Source organism: Pseudorasbora parva, chromosome 14 (genome assembly GCF_024679245.1).
Source record: "Pseudorasbora parva isolate DD20220531a chromosome 14, ASM2467924v1, whole genome shotgun sequence".
In the NCBI taxonomy this organism is placed as follows: domain Eukaryota; kingdom Metazoa; phylum Chordata; class Actinopteri; order Cypriniformes; family Gobionidae; genus Pseudorasbora; species Pseudorasbora parva.
In genome coordinates, this window is record NC_090185.1 from 36,093,679 (window position 1) to 36,117,664 (window position 23,986).

At 38.8% G+C, this 23,986-nt stretch overlaps 1 protein-coding gene across 1 annotated transcript; it reads left to right on the plus strand.

The window, feature by feature from the left end:
• Positions 1-7: 7 nt before the first annotated feature.
• Positions 8-23,985, plus strand: pex6 (peroxisomal biogenesis factor 6). The gene is made up of 17 exons (XM_067416319.1): positions 8-1,186; positions 5,063-5,232; positions 5,305-5,394; positions 5,751-5,856; positions 5,941-6,077; positions 7,411-7,522; positions 8,982-9,184; positions 9,265-9,451; positions 10,633-10,709; positions 10,795-10,927; positions 13,697-13,902; positions 14,001-14,062; positions 14,668-14,776; positions 15,936-16,052; positions 16,132-16,209; positions 16,281-16,420; positions 21,594-23,985. Exons 1-17 carry the CDS (start codon positions 32-34, stop codon positions 21,728-21,730), a joined length of 3,219 nt encoding a protein of 1,072 aa, XP_067272420.1. The 5' UTR covers positions 8-31; the 3' UTR covers positions 21,731-23,985.
• Position 23,986: the final 1 nt, after the last annotated feature.

Genomic DNA, 23,986 nt, shown 5'->3' on the forward strand with positions numbered 1-23,986 from the left:
TCGTTTCACTGCGCATGCGTGCGTCTTCAACATGGCGGCTCCCGTGAAGCTACAGTGTCTTGATGACTTTCCATCACATATTCATCCTCTACACGTGCTTATCAACAAATCACAATTCACTCAGAAGTTTCCAGACTACACCGAGTCCTCATACGCGCTGTTATTTTCATTGACGGATCAGCATTTGCCCTCTAATCGGGGCTTTTTGGTGTGCGCGCACATCACTCCAGAGGAAGAGACCGATGTAAACAATCACACGTGTCTCGCTGTTCATGCGAGCAGATGTTTCCTCAAACACTACGGATTGAAAGAGCATTCACTGGGAACTGTTCGTCCACAGTCCCTGCTGCCTTTAAAAAAGCTTGTGCTCGGTGCTCGGACTAAGCAGAGCTTTAAATGGGCTTCTTCAGAGAAGTTCTGCAATGGTCTGCTGGTGCTGGCGTCCTGTCCCGGACAGACTCTCCTGGCGAGGCAGGGCGACGCGCTTCTGATCCCCTATCATCACTCACTGGGGGAAGAAGCGGCGCAGATGTCAGATGTGCTGGTGCTGGAGTGTGTACCTGTCAGCCAGGGCATGATCACAGTGGACACGAGTGTGTTGGTGTCAGACTGCAGAGATTTGGACCTGACCAACACCTCCATCACCAGCAGACTGCCAGCTTCCTCTCTCTTCGTCTCTGATTTCGCCCAGTATGCCATCAGCTTGAGTTCTGCCAACTCTCTGCTCAACAGCAAAGTATTGGACTTCAGTGCTTTTTTACAGGCTCTTGAATGCAGACTTGACATCCGGGTGATTGATGTCTCAGATCTCCAGAAACCAGGAGGTATTCTGTCCCGGCTAGAGCTGGATGAAGGCTTGGACATTGACAGCACCGTGTTCGTGAGCAAGAGTTTGTTATTGAAGCTGGGTGTGTTTAACGGGGAGTGGGTCATTGCGTCCGTCCCAGCAGACAAGGCCAAGAAGTCTCCTCTGGCTCAGAGTCCTGTCCCGGGACAGTGTGAAAGCAGCTGTAAAGTCCCCTATAAGAGGCCGGGACGGGTTCATCTGGCTGCTGTCAAAGCCTTTGACACGGTTACACAAGACATGGAGGGAAATGACAATGTGGGCTTGATTTCAGCTGTTCAGTGGTTTAACCTGTCGGGTGGGATGGCAGTGCCTGTCGGAAATAAGGCCATCAAAATTAAGGTGAAGATATCTGGAATTATTCTGATAGTGATGCTCAACTGATTAAAAATATTAAATTAACTAATTTTAAAATTGGAAATCAAATTAGTTCATCGCAATATTACTATTAAGTGAACATTTGATGAATTTAAAAGCATTTCATCTCTCGGTTTGCTAACGTTCCCATTAAGGTATGAAAATATTATTTTTGAATAGGGGTGTAACAAGACTGGCATGTCACGATATGAAACATATCACAATACTGAACTCAGGATACAATATTATTGCGATACTACAAGACATGGTAACAGGTTAACAAATAACTTACTGTTGATTAAAATGCTAAATTTGGTGTTATATAGACCACTTTTAATGTTAGACGTTTGGCACTATCAAGACCCACAAATATTCCCCCATTGCATTATTATACATTATATTCAACATTATAGTAGTTTAATGTAGTAATGTGATTTTTTTTTTTTTTACAATAATTTTCACTTTGTGTAAACTATACATAATACAGATGATTCACTATCAATGATACATATTGTTGCGTTTTTGTATCGCAAGATATTGTTACATTTGATCCTATTTCTGAATGTTTTCTGAACATTCAAAACATCTATATTTTTAAATGTTTTAAATAATTTTTTTTCTTGGTTATGCAAACGTTAGGGAAACATTCCATCGTGCCATTCTTCAAATGTTACTTTTAAATGTTCTCTAAGCATTCTAAAAAAAATAAAAAATTTAAAAATCTTAGATGAGCGGTGAACTAAAACATTTCAGATTTTTTTAAAAATAATGTCAGGATACAATATTATTGCGATACTACAAGACATGGTAACAGGTTAACAAATAACGTATTATAAATAATAACAAATAACGTATATATTATAAATAATAACAAATAACTGCATGATTGATTTTTGTGCTAACATTTTGAGAACTTTGAGAGAACATTAGTTACGTTCTCTGTTATCTGTATTAGAGCTTATTACACACACACACACACACACACACACACACACACACACACACACACACACACACACACACACACACACACACACACACACATTGTTTCAAAGCAGTAATTCATGATGTTAATGTATAATATCATAAAGGTGCAGTAAGCAATTTTTGAAAAATGCTGTTGATATTTGAAAATGCCAAAACAAACACGCCCCTACCCAAAAGGATCACGTCCCATCTTGATAGCTCTGCCCCCAAATTCACAAACATGCTATGTAGCACAGGCACCTCCCCCTAGTCTCATGTAGAGGCAGAAGGTCTGGACTCTATCGCAGCTTTCATTGGTCGAGAACCGCCCAAAAGGATGTTTGACTGACATGTAATGCAACCAATTACAGTTCATCATGTTTAGTGGCGTTGAACATCTAAAGTCGATGTCCCTGCAATAACAGACCGATGTGCATCTAGAAATGATTAATTCAAGAACCATGTACAAGTTTACTTCAACAATTGAGTTTTACATACTCAACTTTACATACTTTTGGAAATCCAGCATTTAGTTGATCCTGGTAAGTGCTCATAGTCACAGTTGTAAACTCGACAGCGCTCTTCTTTCATAAGGGAGTTCAGCGTCATGTCAAAGAACGCAACACGTGCTTCTCACGGACATCTTGAGGAATTAAACCAATCAGATGACAACTTCGAAACTCTTTCCAGATTAGTGTGCCATATGCATCAGACGTTCAGCCAACGGTCCGTGGGTCAAGTCAAGTCAACTTTATTTATATAGCACTTTTACAATGACGATTGTTTCAACACAGCTTCACAGTGTTAAACAGGTTCTGGAGAGAACAGTGATGTTATCAGCTTATTTCAAAGTATCATATAGCAACAATGCGGGCAGATCAGTAATATAGTTGATACAGTTTAAAATATTAATTTTATTTTGATATTTAGTTGAAAACTTAGATTGAACTTTTAGTCTCCCCAACTGAGCAAGCCAAGCCAAAGTGGCAAGGAACTAGGGCTGTCCTCGACTAAGGATTTAGACATTCGAATCAGAATTGTCGAATCTCTCTATGGTCGACTGATAGTCGAATCATCTATGTGTGTGTGAATGGGTTGGGAGGGGCACGACACTTAAAGAGGAGGGTAAAACTATTTTTATATTCCTTTACACACTGCACACGACAACAACTTTTAATAAAGCGACCAAAACTGCCTGCCAACTGACAGACGAATTGACAATGGCTTTCTTATTTAGGTTTAAATAGCCTAAAAGGTAATGTGGTGGATAAACATTCATAAACTGTTTTCTCATAATATGTTAAAGCCGCGATTGAAATACAGAACATCACACAAATATATAAAAGAACATTTTGATAAATAAACCTAAAAAAAAAAAAACCTGCCTAGAGAGGAAAAGAACACTTTGAGTGCGTTTACATGCACGTTCTGAAGCCGATTGTGCCTAAAGGGGGTGAAGGACGCAAAGCTCAGCCCCGCACCTCAGGATCTCACACTACCACCTGACGCGCACATTATATACATGCAAGAATTTTGAATTGACTGACAGATGAGCTGCACGAAAGCGCTCTGTGGTGCGGCAGGATTTTAAACAACTTCCCGAGTGGCCGCGGACAGGCGCTGAATGCTGCCGCCGGTGTGTGTACACTCATTGAACGTGTTCTAATTTTAAAGGTGCGGTGCGAAGCTCAGTGCCCTTAAAGGGGTCGCACACCGATGCTCAGCTCAGCGCCGCGACACGTCTTTAAAATATTGAGCACCCCCATATTGCCAAAATGGTATGATCCTCGTTTCATAACACCCGCGAAGATTCGACCGTGAGATCGGTGGTCGAATGAGGCTCCGCATATCGATGCATCGAATCTTCGACTATTCGGGGTCACCCCTAGCCTGACAAGCCAGACCCACATCAAGATGTTTGGTCTGGAAACTCACCATAGACAGGGCTCAATCCGAGGGGCGGGATAAATGGTTGTCTTTCAAACTCCCTCTGCACGCGATAGGATTGCGCTACACCAACCAGAGCAACATGAAGGTTTTTATTCTGGCCACCTTACAGGTCAGAAATCATATTAAATTGGAAGATTCGAAAGTTTGAGGTATCACGCAAGAGACGGGTTTATTGAGGATGATGTGTCAAGAAAACAATTATTGAATATGCAAAAGATCAGAGTCGTCACGTGGGTGTGACGTCTGAGGCTGAGTCTACCTAATGAGTGGACACGCTCCTTACTGCCGATTGGCTACAAATGTGTTTTGGTGCTCAGTTTGATCCACTTTCAACAGATTTTCTCAAATGTCTTACTGTACCTTAAATACATTCATGCTTTATAGATGCATATAGCATATTAGAGCTGGACGATATAGTTTACATTTTGTGATGATATTATAAATCAAGCAGTTAAGATTTTCTATAAAATAAAGTGCACTGTATGCATACGAAAAAAATTGGACAAAGGTATATATCCAACTTTATATGTAGAGCTAAAAGATATGTTAATATAGTTTATGCTTTGAAACGATATAAGTAATTACTGGTATGCAGTTGCGATTTATCATATAGCATACATTGCTTGATGTGAATTTACTGTTCTGAATGTCAAATTTATGTAGAAATATGTATAAATACTTCCCTAAATTACACAAGCATATATTACAGAGTTCAAAAAGTTGCTTCATAACTGGAAAGACCTATACAATTTATTTATTGTTGAAATATAAATGAGCACTTATAACATGTTTAATCAGAATGACCAAAAACAGCTCTGCTTATTGATCTCAAATGGCCAGATATTGTTCAGTTTATCGTCTCTGACTGTATGGTGATATTCTGGAAGGTCTGATGGCCAATTATGTGACTGGATGTGCGATTTCTTTGTAACTTGATTCCAGCAGAGGTGGAATAAGGTGTCGCGGCACACAGAGCGGCAGATATCAGCGAGCGCGTGTCGATCTGCAGCGCCGGCGTTTGCTAAAGAAGTGCACATTGAAGCCGTGATATCGCCTGACTACGGGTCGCACGGGCCCTTCGACAGCATCCTCTACAGACACTTCAGCACACCCAGGTGCGCAGAGATCATTTCAGCCATTCATCTCTTTATCCTCTGTTCTTCCTGAATGTTGTGTGTTGTTTTCAGGCTTGTTCAGCAGGGGAATATATTGGGAATCCCTTCGGAAGGACATCCGGATCTTATAGAGAACAGCTCTGAAGGAATCCTCAGCTGCAGGTGTATTTTCTTTAATCTCTGCATGAAACTGAAGTTGCTATAGTCTTTTCCTACCATATTGTGATGTGTAATCAGGTGAAACGGCTTCTTGAACAAGAACAAATGTAGGGCGGGGCTTGATTTTGTCTGAGGGAATTGATTGGATGGTTGTGGTTTGCTATTGGTGGCTCTCATGTGAGTGACAGGTTGCCCCGCCCTTGTCATCAGAGAAGAGATGTCACTGCAGGGGGAGTTATTCTGATTCAGGATTACAAGACGTGCATTTATAATAAATACTGCAATATTCTATACAAAAATTAAGATTGGTCAATTTTGATTTCATGGTGACTTTAATGATCATTGAATGTGATTTGCAGGTGGCCAGTGCTGTATTTTAAAGTAAAGCAGGTGTGTGGTTTTTCTGCTGAGGAGGAAGAGGTTTCTTCATATCTGGCTGATTCCAGTCACACTTCACTATACATGGTGAGAAATGAAGACATTCACGGGACTCAGAATCTTCTCTACAGTTCTCATATGCAGACTCAAGCTTTGATTGGCTGTCCACAGGGAGGCTCCACCCACAGCCTGTCTCCCTGCTCTGTGCTGCTGAAGGGTTCGTCTTTTTGGACGAGTCTCTGTCCTCCTGGTCTGTCTGCCACTGTGGAGCAAGTGCTCACTATCATCCAGCCGCACCTCACTGAAAGGTACCGACTCTTGTTTCCGCACGGCTCAGTCTTACAATTATGACCTTTTTTTCCTCACAATTAAGAGTTTACAAAAAAGTGACAATTCTGAGGGAATTTCTTTTTTAATTCTGAGATATAAACTTGCAATTCTGACTTTTTTTCTTGCTATTGCAAGTTTATTTCACGCAATTCTGACTTTATAACAAACATTGTGATTTTACATCTGCAAAGAAAAGGGGGCAACAGTGAGAAAGTCCAACTTGCCGTTTATATTTTACAATTCTAACTTTATTTTTTCAGAATTGCATCTTTATATCTTTTTATTATGACAACTGCTTGTGTTGAAAGTTTTTTTTTTTTTTTCAACCTTGAAGTATTAATATATTAAATAAATTAACCATGATTTTGTGATTCGGCACTGCATTTTCAATAAAAACAAGTTATTAAGGAGAAAAAAAACAGTTAACATCTTGTTCATCTTATGTGGTTTTAAAGCTGGATTTAAATGTATTTATTCAAGCTAAAACTGCCTGCTGCCTCCTGTTAGAGAACTACTGTATTAGAAGATTTTTTAACTAGTTACTTACACCAATCAGGCATAACATTATGATCCTAAAATAGTTATACTTTGCTGCCAAAAATGCCCTGACTCGTCGAGATGTTAGCAGCAGATCATTAAAGTCCTGTATGCTGCGAGGTGGATTGGACTTGTTTGTTTAACACATCCCACAGATGCTCGATTGGATTGAGATCTAGGGAATTTGTAGGCCAAGTCAACACCTCAAACTTGTTGTTGTGCTCCTCAAACCATTCCTGAATCATTTGTGCTTTGTGTCAGGAGCATTATCCTGCTGAAAGGAGCATTATCCACAGCCAGCAGAGAATAGCGTTTCCATGAAAGGGTGAACATGGTCTGCAACATTGCTTAGGTAGGTGGTACCTTGAGATGAGCCTTGGCCGCCCATGACCCTGTGGCCGGTTCTCCACTGTTCTTTCCTTGGAGCACTTTTGACAGATACTGACCACTGCAGACCGGGAACAGCCCACAAGAGCTGCAGTTTTGGAGATGCTCTGACCCAGTCGTCTAGCCATCGCAATTTGGCCCTTGTCAAACTCACTCAAATCCTTACGTTTGGCCATTTTTCCTGTTTCTAACACCAACTTTAAAGACAAAATGTTCACTTGCTGCCTAATATATCCCACCCACTAACAGGATGAAGAGATAATCAGTGTTATTTACTTCACCTGTCACTGGTCATAACGTTATGCCTGACCAGTGTATATTTTAATTGTTTGCTGAAGTGACAAGATGTTAATTTACATATATATTTTAAACATTATTTTATTGCAGTTCTCTTACATTAAATCGAGGCTGTTCAGTCCTTCTGATGGGCCCGGACGGCAGTGGTAAAGTTACTGTGGTGAAAGCAGCTAGCAGGAGGCTACATCTGCATCTGATGAAGGTTATCTGGGATTTTTCTTAAAAATTGTTTTCTTAAGTGTTGTTTCTCTGCAATTATAAGCTTCAAAATCTTAATAAGTTCTGTCTCTCATGAAGTGCACAGGAATAACAACTGATTCTGTTGGAGTTTGATATTAGCATGTTGCTAAGCTAATAAACTTGACACTCTAAAAACACACAGAACACAAATTTTGGGTGAAATTGTGCATTTTAATCATATTATTGAACTATTTTTTATAGTTATGTTTTAATTTATAGTTTTATGCATTCAAATAAATAGTGTGATATTTTTTGATATTTTGATATTTTCTAGAATTCATCCCTACAACTTATTTAGTTCTCTCCTTAGTTTAATTTGTTAATTAGTTCTCGTTTTCTCACATTGTACTAATTTGTTCCCTCACATCTAGTTAAATCATATAAATCATCTAGTTAAATCATATGTCACAGTGCTGACTCATTATGGCCATATTTAAAGTCCTCATAAAAAAACAACATTGACCCTATTTACTTTGTTAGCACATATTACAGGTCTTTAATCCGTGCAAGTTAATACAGATAAAAAAAATGTGTTTGTCGCCCTAATCTTTAATCAAAATCTGAAAAGTAATTTCCGGTCTGGAATCGGCGTTCCTAGGTTTTTAAATGCGTAACCACTCCCCTCTACTGTTCGTCTGCTATGAGCGAGAGATGGAGAGGAGGAGCTGAGGTAAAACCCTGACCTCTGTTCAATAATTAGCCTGACAAGCCGGGCGCACATCAAGATGTTTGGTCTGGAAACTCACCATTGCTCAATCCGAGGGGCGGGATAAACGGTTGTCTTTCAAACTCCCTCTGCACGCGATAGGATAGCGTTACATACAACCAGAGCAACTTGGAGCGGAGCTAGGAGACCGTGATTGTAAAAGCGATATTTAAACAAAGTTGATTGATTGATTAGAAAAATACAGCGTAAAAAAAAAGAGGAAATATAAAGACATGTTATACTGTGCCCCATAAACACAACCAAGCCTAGAAAAAAAACACGGAACCACCCCTTTTTAAAAATAAGTTCAGTGCCGTTCTTTTCTCAGAGAAAAGCTCAACTCCAAGTCTTCCAGAGTAGCGGCCAAAGCCGAATCGAAAGGCCGCCATTCACCAGCTTCTGTGTTTACTAGTAGCACGCAAGCGCAACTCGGCCGTCATTATGTTAAGCCTCGCCCACCGACTCGCCTACAGCTCAGAAGTGTATTGAGAGTTGCTAGACGACACTCCCGGCAGATTAGATTTGCTGCCGCTAGGGTGCATCTAGATTTCCAGGCTATTCAATAATCAGTTTCACTTGGAAATACGTCACAGCACTGAAGAAAACTCACACACTACTTCTGGTTCAGTGGGACTTTAATGGCCTAATGTTATGACTAGAGTTGTGAATGTGGCTGTATGTTGGAGGTGACATACATGTGTGCTCATGTGTGCAGGTGGACTGCGTCACTCTCTGCGCCGATACCGCCGCCGCGTGCGAGGCTAAGATGAAGTCTGTCTTTGAGAGGGCCGAGCTCCATCACCCATGTGTTCTGTTGCTCAGAAACTTGCAGCTGCTCGGCCAGCCGCGGGACGGCTCTGAGACAGACTCCAGGGTCACAGCCAGCCTCTGCCAGCTCGTCGCAGCTGCTCATGCCAGGTGATGCGGCACCATGCCAAAAGGTAAATTCTGCTGGTATATCCCCCACCCTCACCCTCTCCTCTCCTCTTCTTCTGCAGTGTGGTTGTGGTGGGGTCTTTGAGCAGCCAGAGAGAGTTGTCCTCAGATGTGATGGCAGCGTTTGTGCACCAGGTGGCGATAGAAAGCCTGTCTGAGGAGCAGCGGAGGACGATGCTGTCCTGCCTCAGTGAGGACCTGCTGTTGGGAAAAGACGTCCATCTGGGCAAGATAGCCAAACAGACAGCTGTGAGATAACTGACTGATCATCCATCTCATCTGTGCAGTCAGAATGACCACATGCACCTTTTTTTAATACACATTTCTGGTCAATCTACTAGCATTTTATTGGAACATATTGTTGCAAAGAAGAAAATTTGGTAACACTTTAGTATGGGGAAGACTAACTATGACTTTTGCCTCAATAAACTCCAATAAACTCAATAAATTCCTAATTTACTGCTTATTAAAGGGTTAGTTGACCCCAAAATGAAATGTATGTCATTAACTCCTCTCCCTAATGTCGTTCCACACCCGTAATACCTCCGTTCATCTTCACACACATTTTAAGATATTTTATATTTAGTCCGAGAGCGATGCAAGCGTATGCACACTATACTGTCCATGTCCTGAAAGGGAATAAAAACATCATCAAAGTAGTCCATATGAGACATCAGTGGGTTAATTAGATTCGGGTTGCGTGCCAAACTGCTGAAATCACGTGACATTGACGATCCGAATCATGAATCAATACGGTGATTCATAACCGTTTGAATCTTTATTTGAGGTTTGAAAACAAACGCGGAAGAGAAGACAATGCTGAATAAAGTCGTAGTTTTGTTATTTTTGGACCAAAATGTTTTTTCGATGCTTCAAGAGACTCTAATTAACCCACTGATGTCTCATATGGACTACTTTGATGATGTTTTTATTCCCTTTCTGGACATGGACAGTATAGTGTGCATACACTTGCATATGCTCTTGGACTAAATATAAAATATCTTAAACTATGTCTGAAGATGAACGATGGTCTTACGGGTGTGGAACGACATTAGGGTGATTCATTAATGACATCAATTTCATTTTTGGGTGAACTAAGCCTTTAAGAGTTAGTAAGGTATTTTTCATAGCATTTAAGTTTAGGTATTGGGTAGGATTAAGGGATGTAGAATAAGGTCATGCAGAATAAGGCAATAATATCTGCTTTATAAGTACTAATAAACAGCCAATATCCTAGTAATATGCATGCTAATAAGCAACTAGTTAATAGTTAATAACTGAACCTTAAAATAAAGTGTTACCAAAAATGTTTATAAATGTGTAAATTACTGTTCTTTCAATGGAAATTACTGCATTATATCACACTGGGGAAGTAAAATGGATTCCCTGAACCGTTTCATGTTGACTTTGTTTCTGTGTTGTTTCTGTAGGGTTTTGTTTTAGGAGATCTTTGCGCACTTCTTACAAACGCTGGAAAAGCCGCTCACAGAAGACTTCTGAAGACCTTGTAAGTCTTTACCCGGCTGCACTCAGTCACTCGTGGTTTTTGTTCCAGAACGGGCCTGATGTTTTTTTGTTTTTTTGGTGCGTAGTTTTCCAGAAGCAGCAAGTGAACAGGAAGAGCAGGATCTGTGTGTGTCTGGGGTGAGCGTCACGTCTGAAGACTTCAGCACCGCACTGGACGTCCTGCAGGAGGCGCATTCACACGCCATTGGAGCGCCAAAAGTACAGTTTCCTAGTCTGTCTTTCTTTGAGGCCTTTGTAAAAAAAGAAGTAGCATACTTTAATAAAACAGTACTTATTACAGAAATAACATACTTTTGAAAAGAATATATGGTTACACTTTATTTTAAAGTGTCTTTGTTAGAATGTAATTGAGCTGTTTGCTTATGTGTTTTTAAAGGACAACTCCGGTGAGAAATGACCCTAGGGGTAATTAACAGATGGTTAGCGAGTAGATCGTTCTCTGGGATGCGTTTTCATGAAAATCGAATGTAAAGAGTTTTATCTTTAAAATCAGATTAGCTTATAGCGCTTGTCTATGGGGCACAGGGTAGACACAGGGTGATAAAATTAAATCGCTAGTTAATACCACTAACAAGGCTAAAAATAGCCTCACGCTAACACAGTAGCATAATGAGGGTCTCTACATGCAAACCGAAGCATTGAGAACTTTGTAAGAGTACAAACAGTTTAATAAGAAGATACTTTATAAACACAGTACACTACACGTTCACGGACAGCAGCCATCTTGGAAAACAGTCTCGACGAATCGATCCACAAGTGCTGTTCTAAGTGAGCTGGTTGATAGGAATGAAGTTTGTGAAATGTAATAACATGGACATTTTTATTTTTATTTATTTATTTTCTCTGTTGTGTTCAGTGCTTTCTTCTGGAAACAACGAACCATGTGAGATTCCAAGTCACAGTTCATCACTTAGCAGAGCGCTCGTGGCTCGATGAGTCGATGAGTTTTCTAAGATGGCGCCTGTCCGTGAACGCGTAATGCACTGTCTTTATAAAGTATCTTCTTATTAAACTGTTTGTACTTTTACAAAGTTCTCAATGCTTCAGTTTGCATGTAGGGACCCTCATTATGCTACTGTGTTAGTGTGAGGCTATTTTGAGCCTTGTTAGTGGTATTAACTAGCGATTTAATTTTATCACCCTCTGTCTACCCCGTGCCCCATAGACGAGCGCTATAAGCTAATCTGTTTTTAAAGATAAAACTCTTTACATTCGATTTTCATGAAAACGCATCCCAGAGAACGATCTACAATGTAACCATCTGTTAATTACCCCTAGGTTCATTTCTCACTGGAGTTGTCCTTTAACCTACACTGTCACATGTGTATTTAGATTTGTACATTAGCATGGACTCATGAATGTTTGACAACCATAAAATCCTCTCAGGATCCCTGGAATCAGTGTTACAGTACCACAGGAACATCGTTTTACCATTTTTGTAGGATAAACACCATCAAACCGATGATGAGAGCTACCAATGTTTCTCTATGGAGTCCAATGTTTCTCTATGGAGTTCTGTTTACGCTGCCCAGTGCAACTGATATGCAACTGCCATTGGCTCTTCTGTGTTTGAGGGGAGGGGCTTACCGATAGGTCAATTATACATTTAAGTACTAAGCAATAATAATTAACTACATTTTAGTGTTGTCAAAAGTACCGACCCCGATTCCAAATCGGTACTGAAATTTAAATAATGTGATGCTTTGAGCGCTGTTGAGCCGAATTGTAAACACCTCTGACTAGCCATTGTGCTCACGCAGACATGCACTCATCAAATAGGTCTGTGATTGGCCATACGATCAGCTCTTCACAAACATGCTGTAAAAATACATCAATGGCGCTTTTCATGGAGCGCTTGCACAGATATTCACGGAGTGTTTGAATGCAGACGTCCATCAGCCTACTGGTCCGGACCGCTGGTTGACTCCTGCTTGTGCTTTCAAACGCTCCCGCTCCTGCTTTCAAAACACTTTCAAACACTTCTGTGTTCTTTCAAACCGCTGTGTGCGTTGATCATTGTAGCCAATCACAGGCACATCCGATGAGCGCATTAGCACAATGACCAATCACAGGTGTTTACGATTACAAATCAACAGCGCTCAAAGCGTCACATTTTTAACAGTTCAGTACCGATTTGGTGTCGTGGTTGGTACTTTTGACAACACTACTACATTTACTCATACATGGTTAGGTTTAGGGCTTGGTTTATGGTTAGTTTCATGTAATTATGCATCATTTACTGTTATTAATATAGTAACTACATGTAACACACCGATCAGGCATAACATTATGACCTTAATATTGTGTTCGTCCCCATTTTGCTGCCAAAACAGCCCTGACCCGTCAAGGCATGGACTCCACTAGACCACTGAAGTTGTGCTGTGGTACCTGGCATCAATATGTTAGTAGCAGATCCTTGCCTGTAAGTTGCGAGGTACAGTAGCTCGTCACACAGGCCAGCCTTCGCTCCTCATGTGTATCAATGAGCCCATGACCCTGTGGCTGGTTCTCCACTGTTCCTTCCTAGGAGCACTTTTGTTAGAGACTGACCACTGCAGACCGGGAACAGCCCACAAGAGCTGCAGTTTTGGAGATGCTCTGACCCAGTCGTCTAGCCATCACAATTTGGCGCTTGTCAAACTCACTCAAATCCTTACGCAGATCTCTAAATATTGCATTAGGCCAGAATCTACTTTACATATACCAGTAAAGTCATTTAAAAATATAGTTGTAAGATTTGAAGAACATTACAAGTGTACATTTAAGACATTTATGAGCTTTTTTTCACACAGGTATTTTCTTGTTTAAATTGTGTTAACAAATGGTGTCCTTAAAAACCTAAAAGTTAACACTGGGTTGAAAATTCTGTCAGAATTTGCTTTTTACTTAACTAGCAGTAAAATCTGATGCATTAGAGCTGTGATTGCATCTGAATACTCAGAGTTTGTCCTCTCTTCTATGTCTCAGATCCCGTCGGTGAGATGGCAGGACGTCGGTGGGCTGCAGCAGGTTAAGAAGGAGATTCTGGACACGATTCAGCTTCCTCTGGAGCATCCAGAGCTGCTCTCGCTGGGGCTCCGGCGCTCCGGTCTACTGCTCTATGGGCCGCCCGGCACTGGAAAAACTCTGCTGGCTAAAGCCGTGGCCACCGAATGTACCATGACCTTCCTCAGGTGAGTATGGGAGAAGGATTGAGTGCAGTGAGAGAGCAGTGTAACAAACTGAAGGAAAATGCTGTCATGTAATGAATGTGTCTGGTGTTTGTTTTCAGTGTGAAGGGTCCTGAACTCATAAACATGTACGTTGGTCAGAGTGAAGAGAACATTCGAGAGGGTAAGAGTAACCACATGAAATACCCATCTCAGTCTAGTCATCCATATGAGCTGATTTCCACTATATTTATTGGGTTACGCTTTAGTTTAGGGTCCAATTCTTGGTAACACTTTAGTATGGGGAATGCATATTCACTATTAACAATGACTTTTGCCTCAATAAACTCTTAATTTACTTTTTATTAATAGTTAGTAAGGTAGTTTTTGTATCATTAAAGTTTAGGTATTTACCCATTTAAGTTGGGTAGGATTAAGGGATGCAGAATAAGGAATCAATATCTGCTTTATAAGTACTAACAAACAGCCAATATCCTAGTAATATGCATGCTAATGAGCTACTAGTTAATAGTTAATAACTGAACCTTAAAATAAAGTGTTACCCAAATCTTTACTCTTCTTAACTTATCTCAACTAGCCTCAAACTCCTAATTACGGCTTATTAATAGTTAGTAAAGTAGTTGTTAAGTTTAGGTATTGTGTAGGATTAAGGAATGTAGAATATGGTCATAAGGCTATGTGTGCTAATAAGCAACTAGATAATACTCACTAAAGTGTTACTATTTATTGCATTGAGCTTGTAAACGTTTCCCTCTCTGTCTCGGTCAGTGTTCAGTAAGGCCAGAACTGCTGCTCCCTGTATTATTTTCTTTGATGAGCTGGACTCGTTGGCTCCTAATAGAGGCCACAGTGGAGACTCAGGAGGGGTGATGGACAGGTCAGCATCACAAATCCTTAACACTACACCACATTGATTGCAGATTGTTGCTGCTAAAGTACAAAAAAAGGAGTAACTACACAGGTTTTTCTTCATCATAAAGGGAAGGCCTTACTAAACTTGTTCCATTCACTTCCATTCATTTGCATACAAAGGCTTGAGACCGGAAACACAAGCTGATGAACACAAGCACAGTTTTTTTTTAATTCTCTCGTCTGCGAATTTGTATCATGCGAAGATGCAATAGAAGATCGATAAGTCATTAGTCATTAGTAAGGCTCTCTGGCTAATAAGGCCCTGATATACTTTAAAAAAAATCAGGCCAAAACGAAATTTGTTTCAGTAGTTTCCAAAGTGAACTGTACAGAAATGTTCTCTCCTTCAAACTAACATTAGTCTGTGGTGATGATGTAATAGGTGGGTGTGGCTGTAAGGCTCCGCCTTCTTTGAGGTGGAAGCCTTTGGTTAATTTCTTCTCTTTAGTTTGTCGTGGTAAGACTTATAGTAGTTGAAAGTTAAAGTTATTAATTCATTATGTGGTCATGTTGAGGATAATGTAAAGGTTTGATCAATTTGTAGTGTAACTAAAAGTACAGCAATAAAGTTAAATACTTTACTGTCCACCACCACTAGAGGCAGTGTTTACTAATACATTTGAGAAAAGTTGAGAAAATGTAGTTTCCTGGTATCTATATTAATATAACACTTTTTAAATACAGGAGTGTGTTCAAAATTGTATTAGCTTTTGCACTAAATTTAAACTATATTACTGGCCTGCCAACATTGATGCTATATGATAAATTGAAATAAGCGGACAGCATCACCATTTTCTCCAGAGCGGCTGTACAGCAGAATCAAATTCTGTCACATTATTTTCCTGTTTAACACTGTGAAGCTACTTTGAAACAATTGGCATTGTAAAAACCGGTATATAAATTAAGTTGACTTGACTTTGTGTTTCGAGAATCAAAAACGTCAATTGTATTCCTAAAGGATTATTTCATTGGAAGACACTTTTTAACCAAAGCGAGCTCTTGTAACTCATTCTATCAGGGAATCGACCCCATGATCTTAGTGCTGCTGGTGCCATGATCTACTGTTTGAGCTTCAGGGTGGCTTGTTGCATAATGATAAGCCAAGGTTTGTCACTTGTCATTAGGGTTGTATCGCAGCTTTTAGCAGAGCTGGATGGTCTTCATTCATCTGGAGACGTCTTTGTGATCGGAGCAACTAATCGCCCCGATCTGCTGGACCAATCATTGCTCAGGCCTGGAAGGTAAACAAATTCAGAGAATTGCTCCTCAGTTGTTGTCTTAAATGAAATACTTGCATTTTAGCTATTTGCCCTTTTTCAGATTTGATAAGTTGGTGTATGTTGGTGTGAATGAAGACAGAGAGTCGCAGCTGCAGGTTCTGAAGGCAATCTTACGCAAGTGAGTGTCCATCATGAGGTTCCTCTCTCTATCGTGTTATTGGTAAGTGACTCTTTGCTTTCTGATTGGAGGTTTAAAGTGGATCCTAGTGTGTGTCTGTCAGAGGTCGTGGAGTCCTGTCCTCCTCAGCTGACCGGAGCCGATCTCTACGCGCTCTGCTCGGATGCTATGATGTGCGCCATCAAGAGGAAGATTTCGCTCATCACTGAAGGTTTGTGACGAGCCAATATTCAGTGCAGAGCAAAAAAAAATACTACATATCCTAAATGTAAGCAAGTAATTGTTAACTAGGTTATTACTTTATTGCAGTTACGTTATCAGCACTTGTGTAGATGGTACCAAAAAATACCATTTTGCAAAAATAACTAGCAAACAAATAAATAAACATCTCAAGGGAGCATGCCCCTGGACTCCACTGAACGGTTCACACTTCAGTGTTCAAACCCAAACTATGCCCCAGACGTCAATATGAATTAATGTTGAGAATCTGTAATTATACACTATGAATGTTTGTACTTGCCTTTGCATGTCCTTCTGCAATATTACTGTCACGCGACGGGCCTTCTGGTTGAACTCTGGGAGGATCTCATCATAATCAACTGTCTCTTTTATTGTGCATTATGGGATTTGCATGGTTTCCTGGCTTGGTAATTTGCAGCAGTACATATCCAAATTAGGCTTTTAAAGTATCAACTGATTGATATTTGCTTCACAATTTTTAAATTAAACTCCACAAATGAGCAAATCTTACCATTACACTCTGGGCGGGACTAATAGAAACTGACGAATCAGAGAGAGGGGAAACTACGAAACCCCCTGACCATGGAAAACTGCATTTAATCATTCTTTTAACTAAGTAAATAAAGTTATAGATAAGTGATAAGACATGCATTATCATTATTATCGCTTATTAAATTATTTCATACATCTTTTGGGGAAATGTGACCAACTATTTATTGGGGTGTCCACAATTCTCTGCCACTTCTTGCCGAAATGCACCATTTTATTCACACTTAGTTTAGTTAAAAAAAAAAAAAAAAAAAGACGTTTGTAGATGCACGACATTATACAGGGAAAAAAAAGGTGCTTTCAATAAATTAGTCCAGTTGGATGATGTGCGGTTTGCGGCATATTTTAGACTTAACAATAGTCTGTTTGTAGACCTTCTACTGCTGTTTAGTCATTCTACCAGCACCTTCGTCATTTTTATTGTCGTTATGTAAATGAGGTCTCGCTACTCGCTTGTCATTACTGTCACAACTTTCAAAAAGGCGCTTGATGTAGGGCTTTTTTATCAGAAAAGACGCGCTGAGCTGCAGAAAAAAGATGTCGGCTTCAGCATTTAAAAAGCGATCACAACTTTTTTTGAAAACACGTTTTATGCCATAGGATTATAATGTAAAACAGACGCTGGCAGCTTAAAAAAAGATGTCAAGTGTGAAGCTGTGAACATACCCTAAACCTGCTTTGAAACAATCTGATTTGAATAAAGCACTATTTAAATAAAGGTGACTAAAAGGTGACAAAGAAAAACAAATATCATGGTTTCCACTAAAATATTGCCAGTTGTACATTGACAACAGTACCAACTGAACACCAAATCAGCATATTAGAGTGATTTCTGATGGATCATGTGACACTGAAGACTTCAAATATATGCAGTCTTGGTGAGCAGAAGTGTGCAAAATCCTTATTAATACCAAACGTAATATACAAAATGACTATATATAATATAAATTGCTTAATTATAAGTATATAAACATATTTTATATAAATAATTTTATATAAATTATATATTATTAATATTATTATAAATATATTTATTAAATATAATAATATTGTCTGATTTAAAAAAAAAATATTCAGGAATAAAGCTATAACAATAAAATAAGCTGATAACGTCACTGTTTTCTCCAGAACGACTGTACAGGCAAATCTAATTTTATTGCAATATTATCCTGTCTGACACTGTGAAGCTGCTTTGACACAATCGTGATTGTAAAAGCGCTATATAAATAAAGTTGATTGATTGATTGATTGATTGATTGATTGAATGTTACTTTTGTGCAGTGAACCTAAAAACACTAGAATATTCTACAATATTCTTGTATACTCTTTTAAAAATGTGTTAACACATGTTAAAAAATATCACTCTAGTACACCCCTACTTAAAATACTGCAACTACTTGCACTAGAGTGAATATTTTTTTAATATTCACTCTAGTCCTGATAATAATACAATAATAATAATATAATTTTTAATAATAATAAAAAAAGTAAAAAAAAAAATGGCTTAAATTTATTTTGGCTTAAAGTATTGCGATATCGTCATATCGTTTACATCAACAATACATATCAGCGCATTTTTATCGTTGATGTAAACAATATGACGATATTGTGATACTCACAAATATTCCTCAATTGCATCATTATTTTCAACATTATATAAAAAAAAACAAAAAAAAACAAAAAAACATTATATACAGTATAGTCGTTTAAATATTAAGTTAGTTAGTATACTGTATAGTTATATACTAACTATAATAATTTGAACCAATGGGCAAATTTGGCCAGGATGCCGGGGTTACACCCCTACTCTTTTTCCGAAAGACATCCTGGGATTTTTAATGACCACAGAGAGTCAGGACCTCGGTTTAACGTCTCATCCGAAAGACGGTGCTCTTTGTCAGTATAGTGTCCCCATCAATATGCTGGGGTGTTAGGACCCACACAGACCACAGGGTGAGCGCCCCCTCCTCTACCAGCAGCTACCTGGTTTTCCCAGTTGGTCTCCCATCCAGGTACTGACCAGGCTCAGCCCTGCTTAGCTTCAGGAAACCAGTCTTGGGCTACAGGGTGATATGGCTGCTGCCTTTCCTTTCAGTGACATACAGTGATGCCAGTAACGCGTTACATAGTAACGCGTTACTCTAATCTGACTACTTTTTTCCAGTAACGAGTAATCTAACGCGTTACTATTTCCAAACCAGTAATCAGATTAAAGTTACTTATCCAAGTCACTGTGAGTTACTATTTTAGTCATTTTCCTTAGTAAAAACCGACAGCTTATCAAAATTCTCAGCCCGAGTCAGGCTGGAGCACTATTTATTTTATTTTTTTACATTGTTGCAGCCATTAACATAATTCAGTTTTGTTTTTAATGTCAAAGTAGTTATTTTTCGTTTCGTTTCTTTATAAATCTAATTAAGAAAAATGTTCAGAGCAATTTTTTGTTTGTTAAATTAAAGTTTATATAGGCAAGGCAATTCAAGAGTTGGTTTGAGAGACTAGGCTATTAAACATGCGGTTAACTCACTGGGTCGTCACATAAAAAAATTAAAACTTTAATTTAACAAACAAAAAATTGCTCTAAACATTTTTCGAAATGACCTTAGTAAAGAAACGAAACGAAATATAACTACTTTGACATCAAAAACAAAGTAGGCTAGTTATTATACCACCACAAATAAATTTTTGACGAGCTGAGGCAGGCTGATAGATTAGCCTACTGCTCACAACGGCGCTCAAAAAAACGAAACGGGCTACACAATCTAAAAAAAAAAAAAAATAGAAAGTACATGCAGGTTGTCTTATAGCCTACCTTACACTTCAGCAAAATTAATATGAATCCGATCTTCAATTCCCGCGGTATATGCTCATTTAACGGAGTTCACATCAAAGCAAAAGATTCCAGCATTTTATTCAGCAGCTCATTTCAAATTCAAAGATCGCAATATGAGAGAGAGAGTGACCTAAGCACTGGTAAGATCATTAGTCTCATTAATTTATATTGAAGATGATTGTGTTTTGTGTGACTTATTTTAAAGTTTCATTTACGGCCATATGCGTTGGCTTGCTTTACTCATTTGCAGCGATGTTGCAGTAGCACCGTCATATCTATCTGACTACAACAAAACAAGCTCTCACACATTTATTTTTTAATTATTTGCCAGGAGTAAAATTTACACATGTGGTTTAAACAACCAGATATATTTACATTTGTCCGGTTTAGTTTGAAATGCTTTCATGCACCTTCTGAATTGGTTTGTTTGAGTGATCGGAATTAAATACATCTCGAAAGACTCTCGGAAGGCATTAGGCCTACTCCTGGTCATTTCGCAATCAGATAGATACCTGGTCAGAGAAAATGAATGAAGGAACCAGTAGTAAAAAGGCCATAACTATAGCAGCTGCACTGAAGAGACGGACTCTTTAACCCTGCGCGAGCCATATCTTGACAGTGGCGCACGCTATCATGGTCTCATGTTGTTTCCACCAGCACATCTCATTGTTCATTTTAATTATTAAAATAAATATAAAACGAAGGAGAAGCCTAAAAAAAGGGGCGTAAAAAAGTCGGGGCCGTCAGGCTCAGGCATAAATGCAATAAAGTGTGTTGCCAAAAACGGTTGTCATTTATATTTTTAGGCGGCAGGGGTGTTGTCGGCAACTGCTGAATGTAACTTATAAAGTAACTTGTAATCTAACTTAGTTACTTTTAAAATCAAGTAATCTGTAAAGTAACTAAGTTACTTTTTAAAGGAGTAATCAGTAATCAGTAATCAGATTACTTTTTCAAAGTAACTGTGGCAACACTGGTGACATACTACATTAAACGACTATATATGATGTTAAAAATAATGTTTAATGATGCAATTGGGGAATATTTGTGGGTACTGATAATGATACAATAATAATATATTTTAATAATAATTAAAAAAAGGGAAAAAAATGGCTTAGATTTATTTTGGCTTAAAATATTGCAATACATAACGTATCATAAGTTCAGTATCGTAATTTATATCGGATCGTGACACAAGTGTATAGTTACAATCCTAATTTTAAGAAATAAATATCAAAACAGTGTGTTTGCATTTGACAGTTCTACAGCTGAAATCTTTATTTAAGTTTAGAGGATAACATTTTTATACCAAGATGAAACTATATTTACATGTTATGCTTGAAACTCATGTGTCCTAATTCTAGCTACTCTCTCTGAGCCTGAAACAAACGCTACGCAAGTACATGAATGCAGACGCTTCTAGCTATGCAAGCTTTAATTCATATACAGCGCATGCTCACTTGCTGCAGACATTAGTGTCAATTGTCTGTCATTTTTTTCTTTCAAGCTAGTTAGTTTGTTATTTGTTCGTTTAATGACACAGACGTTCATAGGAAACTCTATCGCCCTCTGGCGGGCTGAGATTTATTACCACAGTAACGTTTGAGTTTGTGCTCCTGAAGTGCATCGGCCTATCATTCATGTCTGTGTTTGTCTACTTGCGTAAAGGATGTTTCAGGCCTGACTCTTTGTCTGCCTCTCTGGTTCTTTCTCAAAGTCTGAACTACTTTCCTTGATCTTTCTTGTCTCTGTCTGCGTGCAGGTGTGGATTCGGAGGCCGGCGCTCTGACTCTGTGTTTAGAAGACTTCAGACAGGCTCTGTCAGGCCTTCAGCCATCCGTCTCTGAACAGCAGCTCAACAGATACAAACTCATCCAGCAGAAATTCACCACAAAATAACACTGTGCTGACTGAAATCATTCCTCCAGTGGTAACCACTGAAGATAAAAGCTTTAACTGTGTCCTAACCAGACCTGTTGTGATAAAGCTACTCTCATTAGTGCATATAACTGAATATTAAACATCAGATGTCTTCTGATTGGCTGTGTTTGTGTCATATGACAGATTAAATGTTACTAGAGACTTGAGTCTGGTTAGAACACAATAGAACTACACTCACCTAAAGGATTATTAGGAACACCATAATAATACTGTGTTCGACCCCCTTTCGCCTTCAAAATTGCTTTAATTCTACGTGGGATTTATTCAACAAGGTGCTGAAAGCATTCTTTAGAAATGTTGGCCCATATTGATAGGATAGCATCTTGCAGTTGATGGAGATTTGTGGGATCCACATCCAGGGCATGAAGCTCCCGTTCCACCACATCCCAAAGATGCTCTATTGGGTTGAGATCTGGTGTCTGTGGGGCCATTTTAGTACAGTGAACTCTTTGTCATATTCAAGAAACCAATTTGAAATGATTCAAGCTTTGTGATATGGTGCATTATCCTTCTGTAAGTAGCCATCAGAGGATGGGTACATGGTGGTCATAAAGGGATGGACATGGTCAGAAACAATGCTCAGGTAGGCTATGGCATTTAAACGATGCCCAATTGGCTCTAAGGGGCCTAAAGTGTGTCAAGAAAACATCCCCACACCATTACACCACCACCACCAGCCTGCACAGGTGTAACAAGTCTCCATGTTCTCATTCTGTTTACGCCAAATTCTGACGCTACCATCTGAATGTCTCAACAGAAATCGAGACTCATCAGACCAGGCAACATTTTTCTTCAGTCTTCAACTGTCCAATTTTGGTGAGCTTGTGCAAATTGTAGCCTCTTTTTCCTATTTGTAGTGGAGATGAGTGGTACCCGGTGGGGTCTTCTGCTGTTGTAGCCCATCCACCTCAAGGTTGTGCGTGTTGTGGCTTCACAAAAGCTTTGCTGCATACCTCGGTTGTAACGAGTGGTTATTTCAGTCAAAGTTGCTCTTCTATCAGCTTGAATCAGTCGGCCCACCCTCCTCTGACCTCTAGCATCAACAAGGCATTTTCGCCCACAGGACTGCCGCATACTGGATGTTTTTCCCTTTTCACACCATTTTTTGTAAACCCTAGAAATTTTCCTAATAATCCTTTAGGTGAGTGTATAAATATACAAATATTATCTTGTGGCTTTTTTTTAAAAAACGGTAAAGTAAATAAGGGCTTAAAATATAAAGTCACACCTCCTCATCTTCATTTGCCTATCCCACTGGATTTCTTTGCATCTTCATTCATGGGTTTCATACTTAATGCTTGAATGGAAATCAGTCAGGCTGAAGAATGTAGAATCAGAAGACTATTGACTTAATGCTAAGAGATGAAATATAGCAAGAGATGATTTATGACAAGCACTGCAATAACCACAACTAAAGAGAAAGCGTTCAGCTAGATTGTGTGAGTTAGTAGGTGTGTTGGTGTTTATGAGGAACGGCACCGAATTAGTGTTTTTCATTAAAAACACATTAGAAAACAGACCCATCCACACAAATCTTCCTCCTTAGGGGTTTGATTTAAACACGCAGTGGTCACACTTTATATTAAGTGCTTAGTTTTAGATAATTTATCATCATCAAATAATAATCAATTAATTTGCTATGCAAATGTTATTTGTATATTTTTAGAAATGTTAATGAAATGGTTTTATAAATAAGTAATTGCTACTTAATTACTATGTTGTTACTACATAAAACAAAAGGACAATTAGGACGACCTAATATAAAGTGTTACCTTGTTTATTCAAAGAATTACTGAAAAGAAAACTCTGAAAGTAAACGCATGTGATTCTTCAAACAAATCTCTGTGTATGCTTTGACATAGAAGCTCAAGATAGAAGACAATATGAACACAAAAGACAAAATGATTCAAAAGATAAATTAACTGTGAAAATGTCAAACTGTGCAAGCATATATATTTGACTCATTGTGATGTAGCTTGTTGCTGGAAGCAAATGTGAGTGAGTGAATCTCATGAAAACATCCAGAATTGTCATATTTCCAGATTTTTTTTATTTTTTTATTTATTTGGTCAATAATGTGGTTCTGTCTGTCTATAATGTAAAAATGAGAATCTAATAAGAATAAATATTAAGAAAAAACTAAATTGTGTAGATAATTTAGAATTTCTATAAGTAAAATGAGCCTAATTGTCCAAGTGTACATTTTTTTTTTTT

What these genes read in the sequence shown, in the direction of transcription:
- pex6 (XM_067416319.1), top strand. Translation starts at nt 32, where the DNA reads ATGGCGGCTCCCGTGAAGCTACAGTGTCTTGATGACTTTCCATCACAT. An exon ending in CAGCCGCACCTCACTGAAAG is followed by an intron (nt 6,078 to 7,410) that starts GTACCGACTCTT and finishes ATTTTATTGCAG; the next exon opens with TTCTCTTACATTAAATCGAG. An exon ending in GTCGCAGCTGCTCATGCCAG is followed by an intron (nt 9,185 to 9,264) that starts GTGATGCGGCAC and finishes CTTCTTCTGCAG; the next exon opens with TGTGGTTGTGGTGGGGTCTT.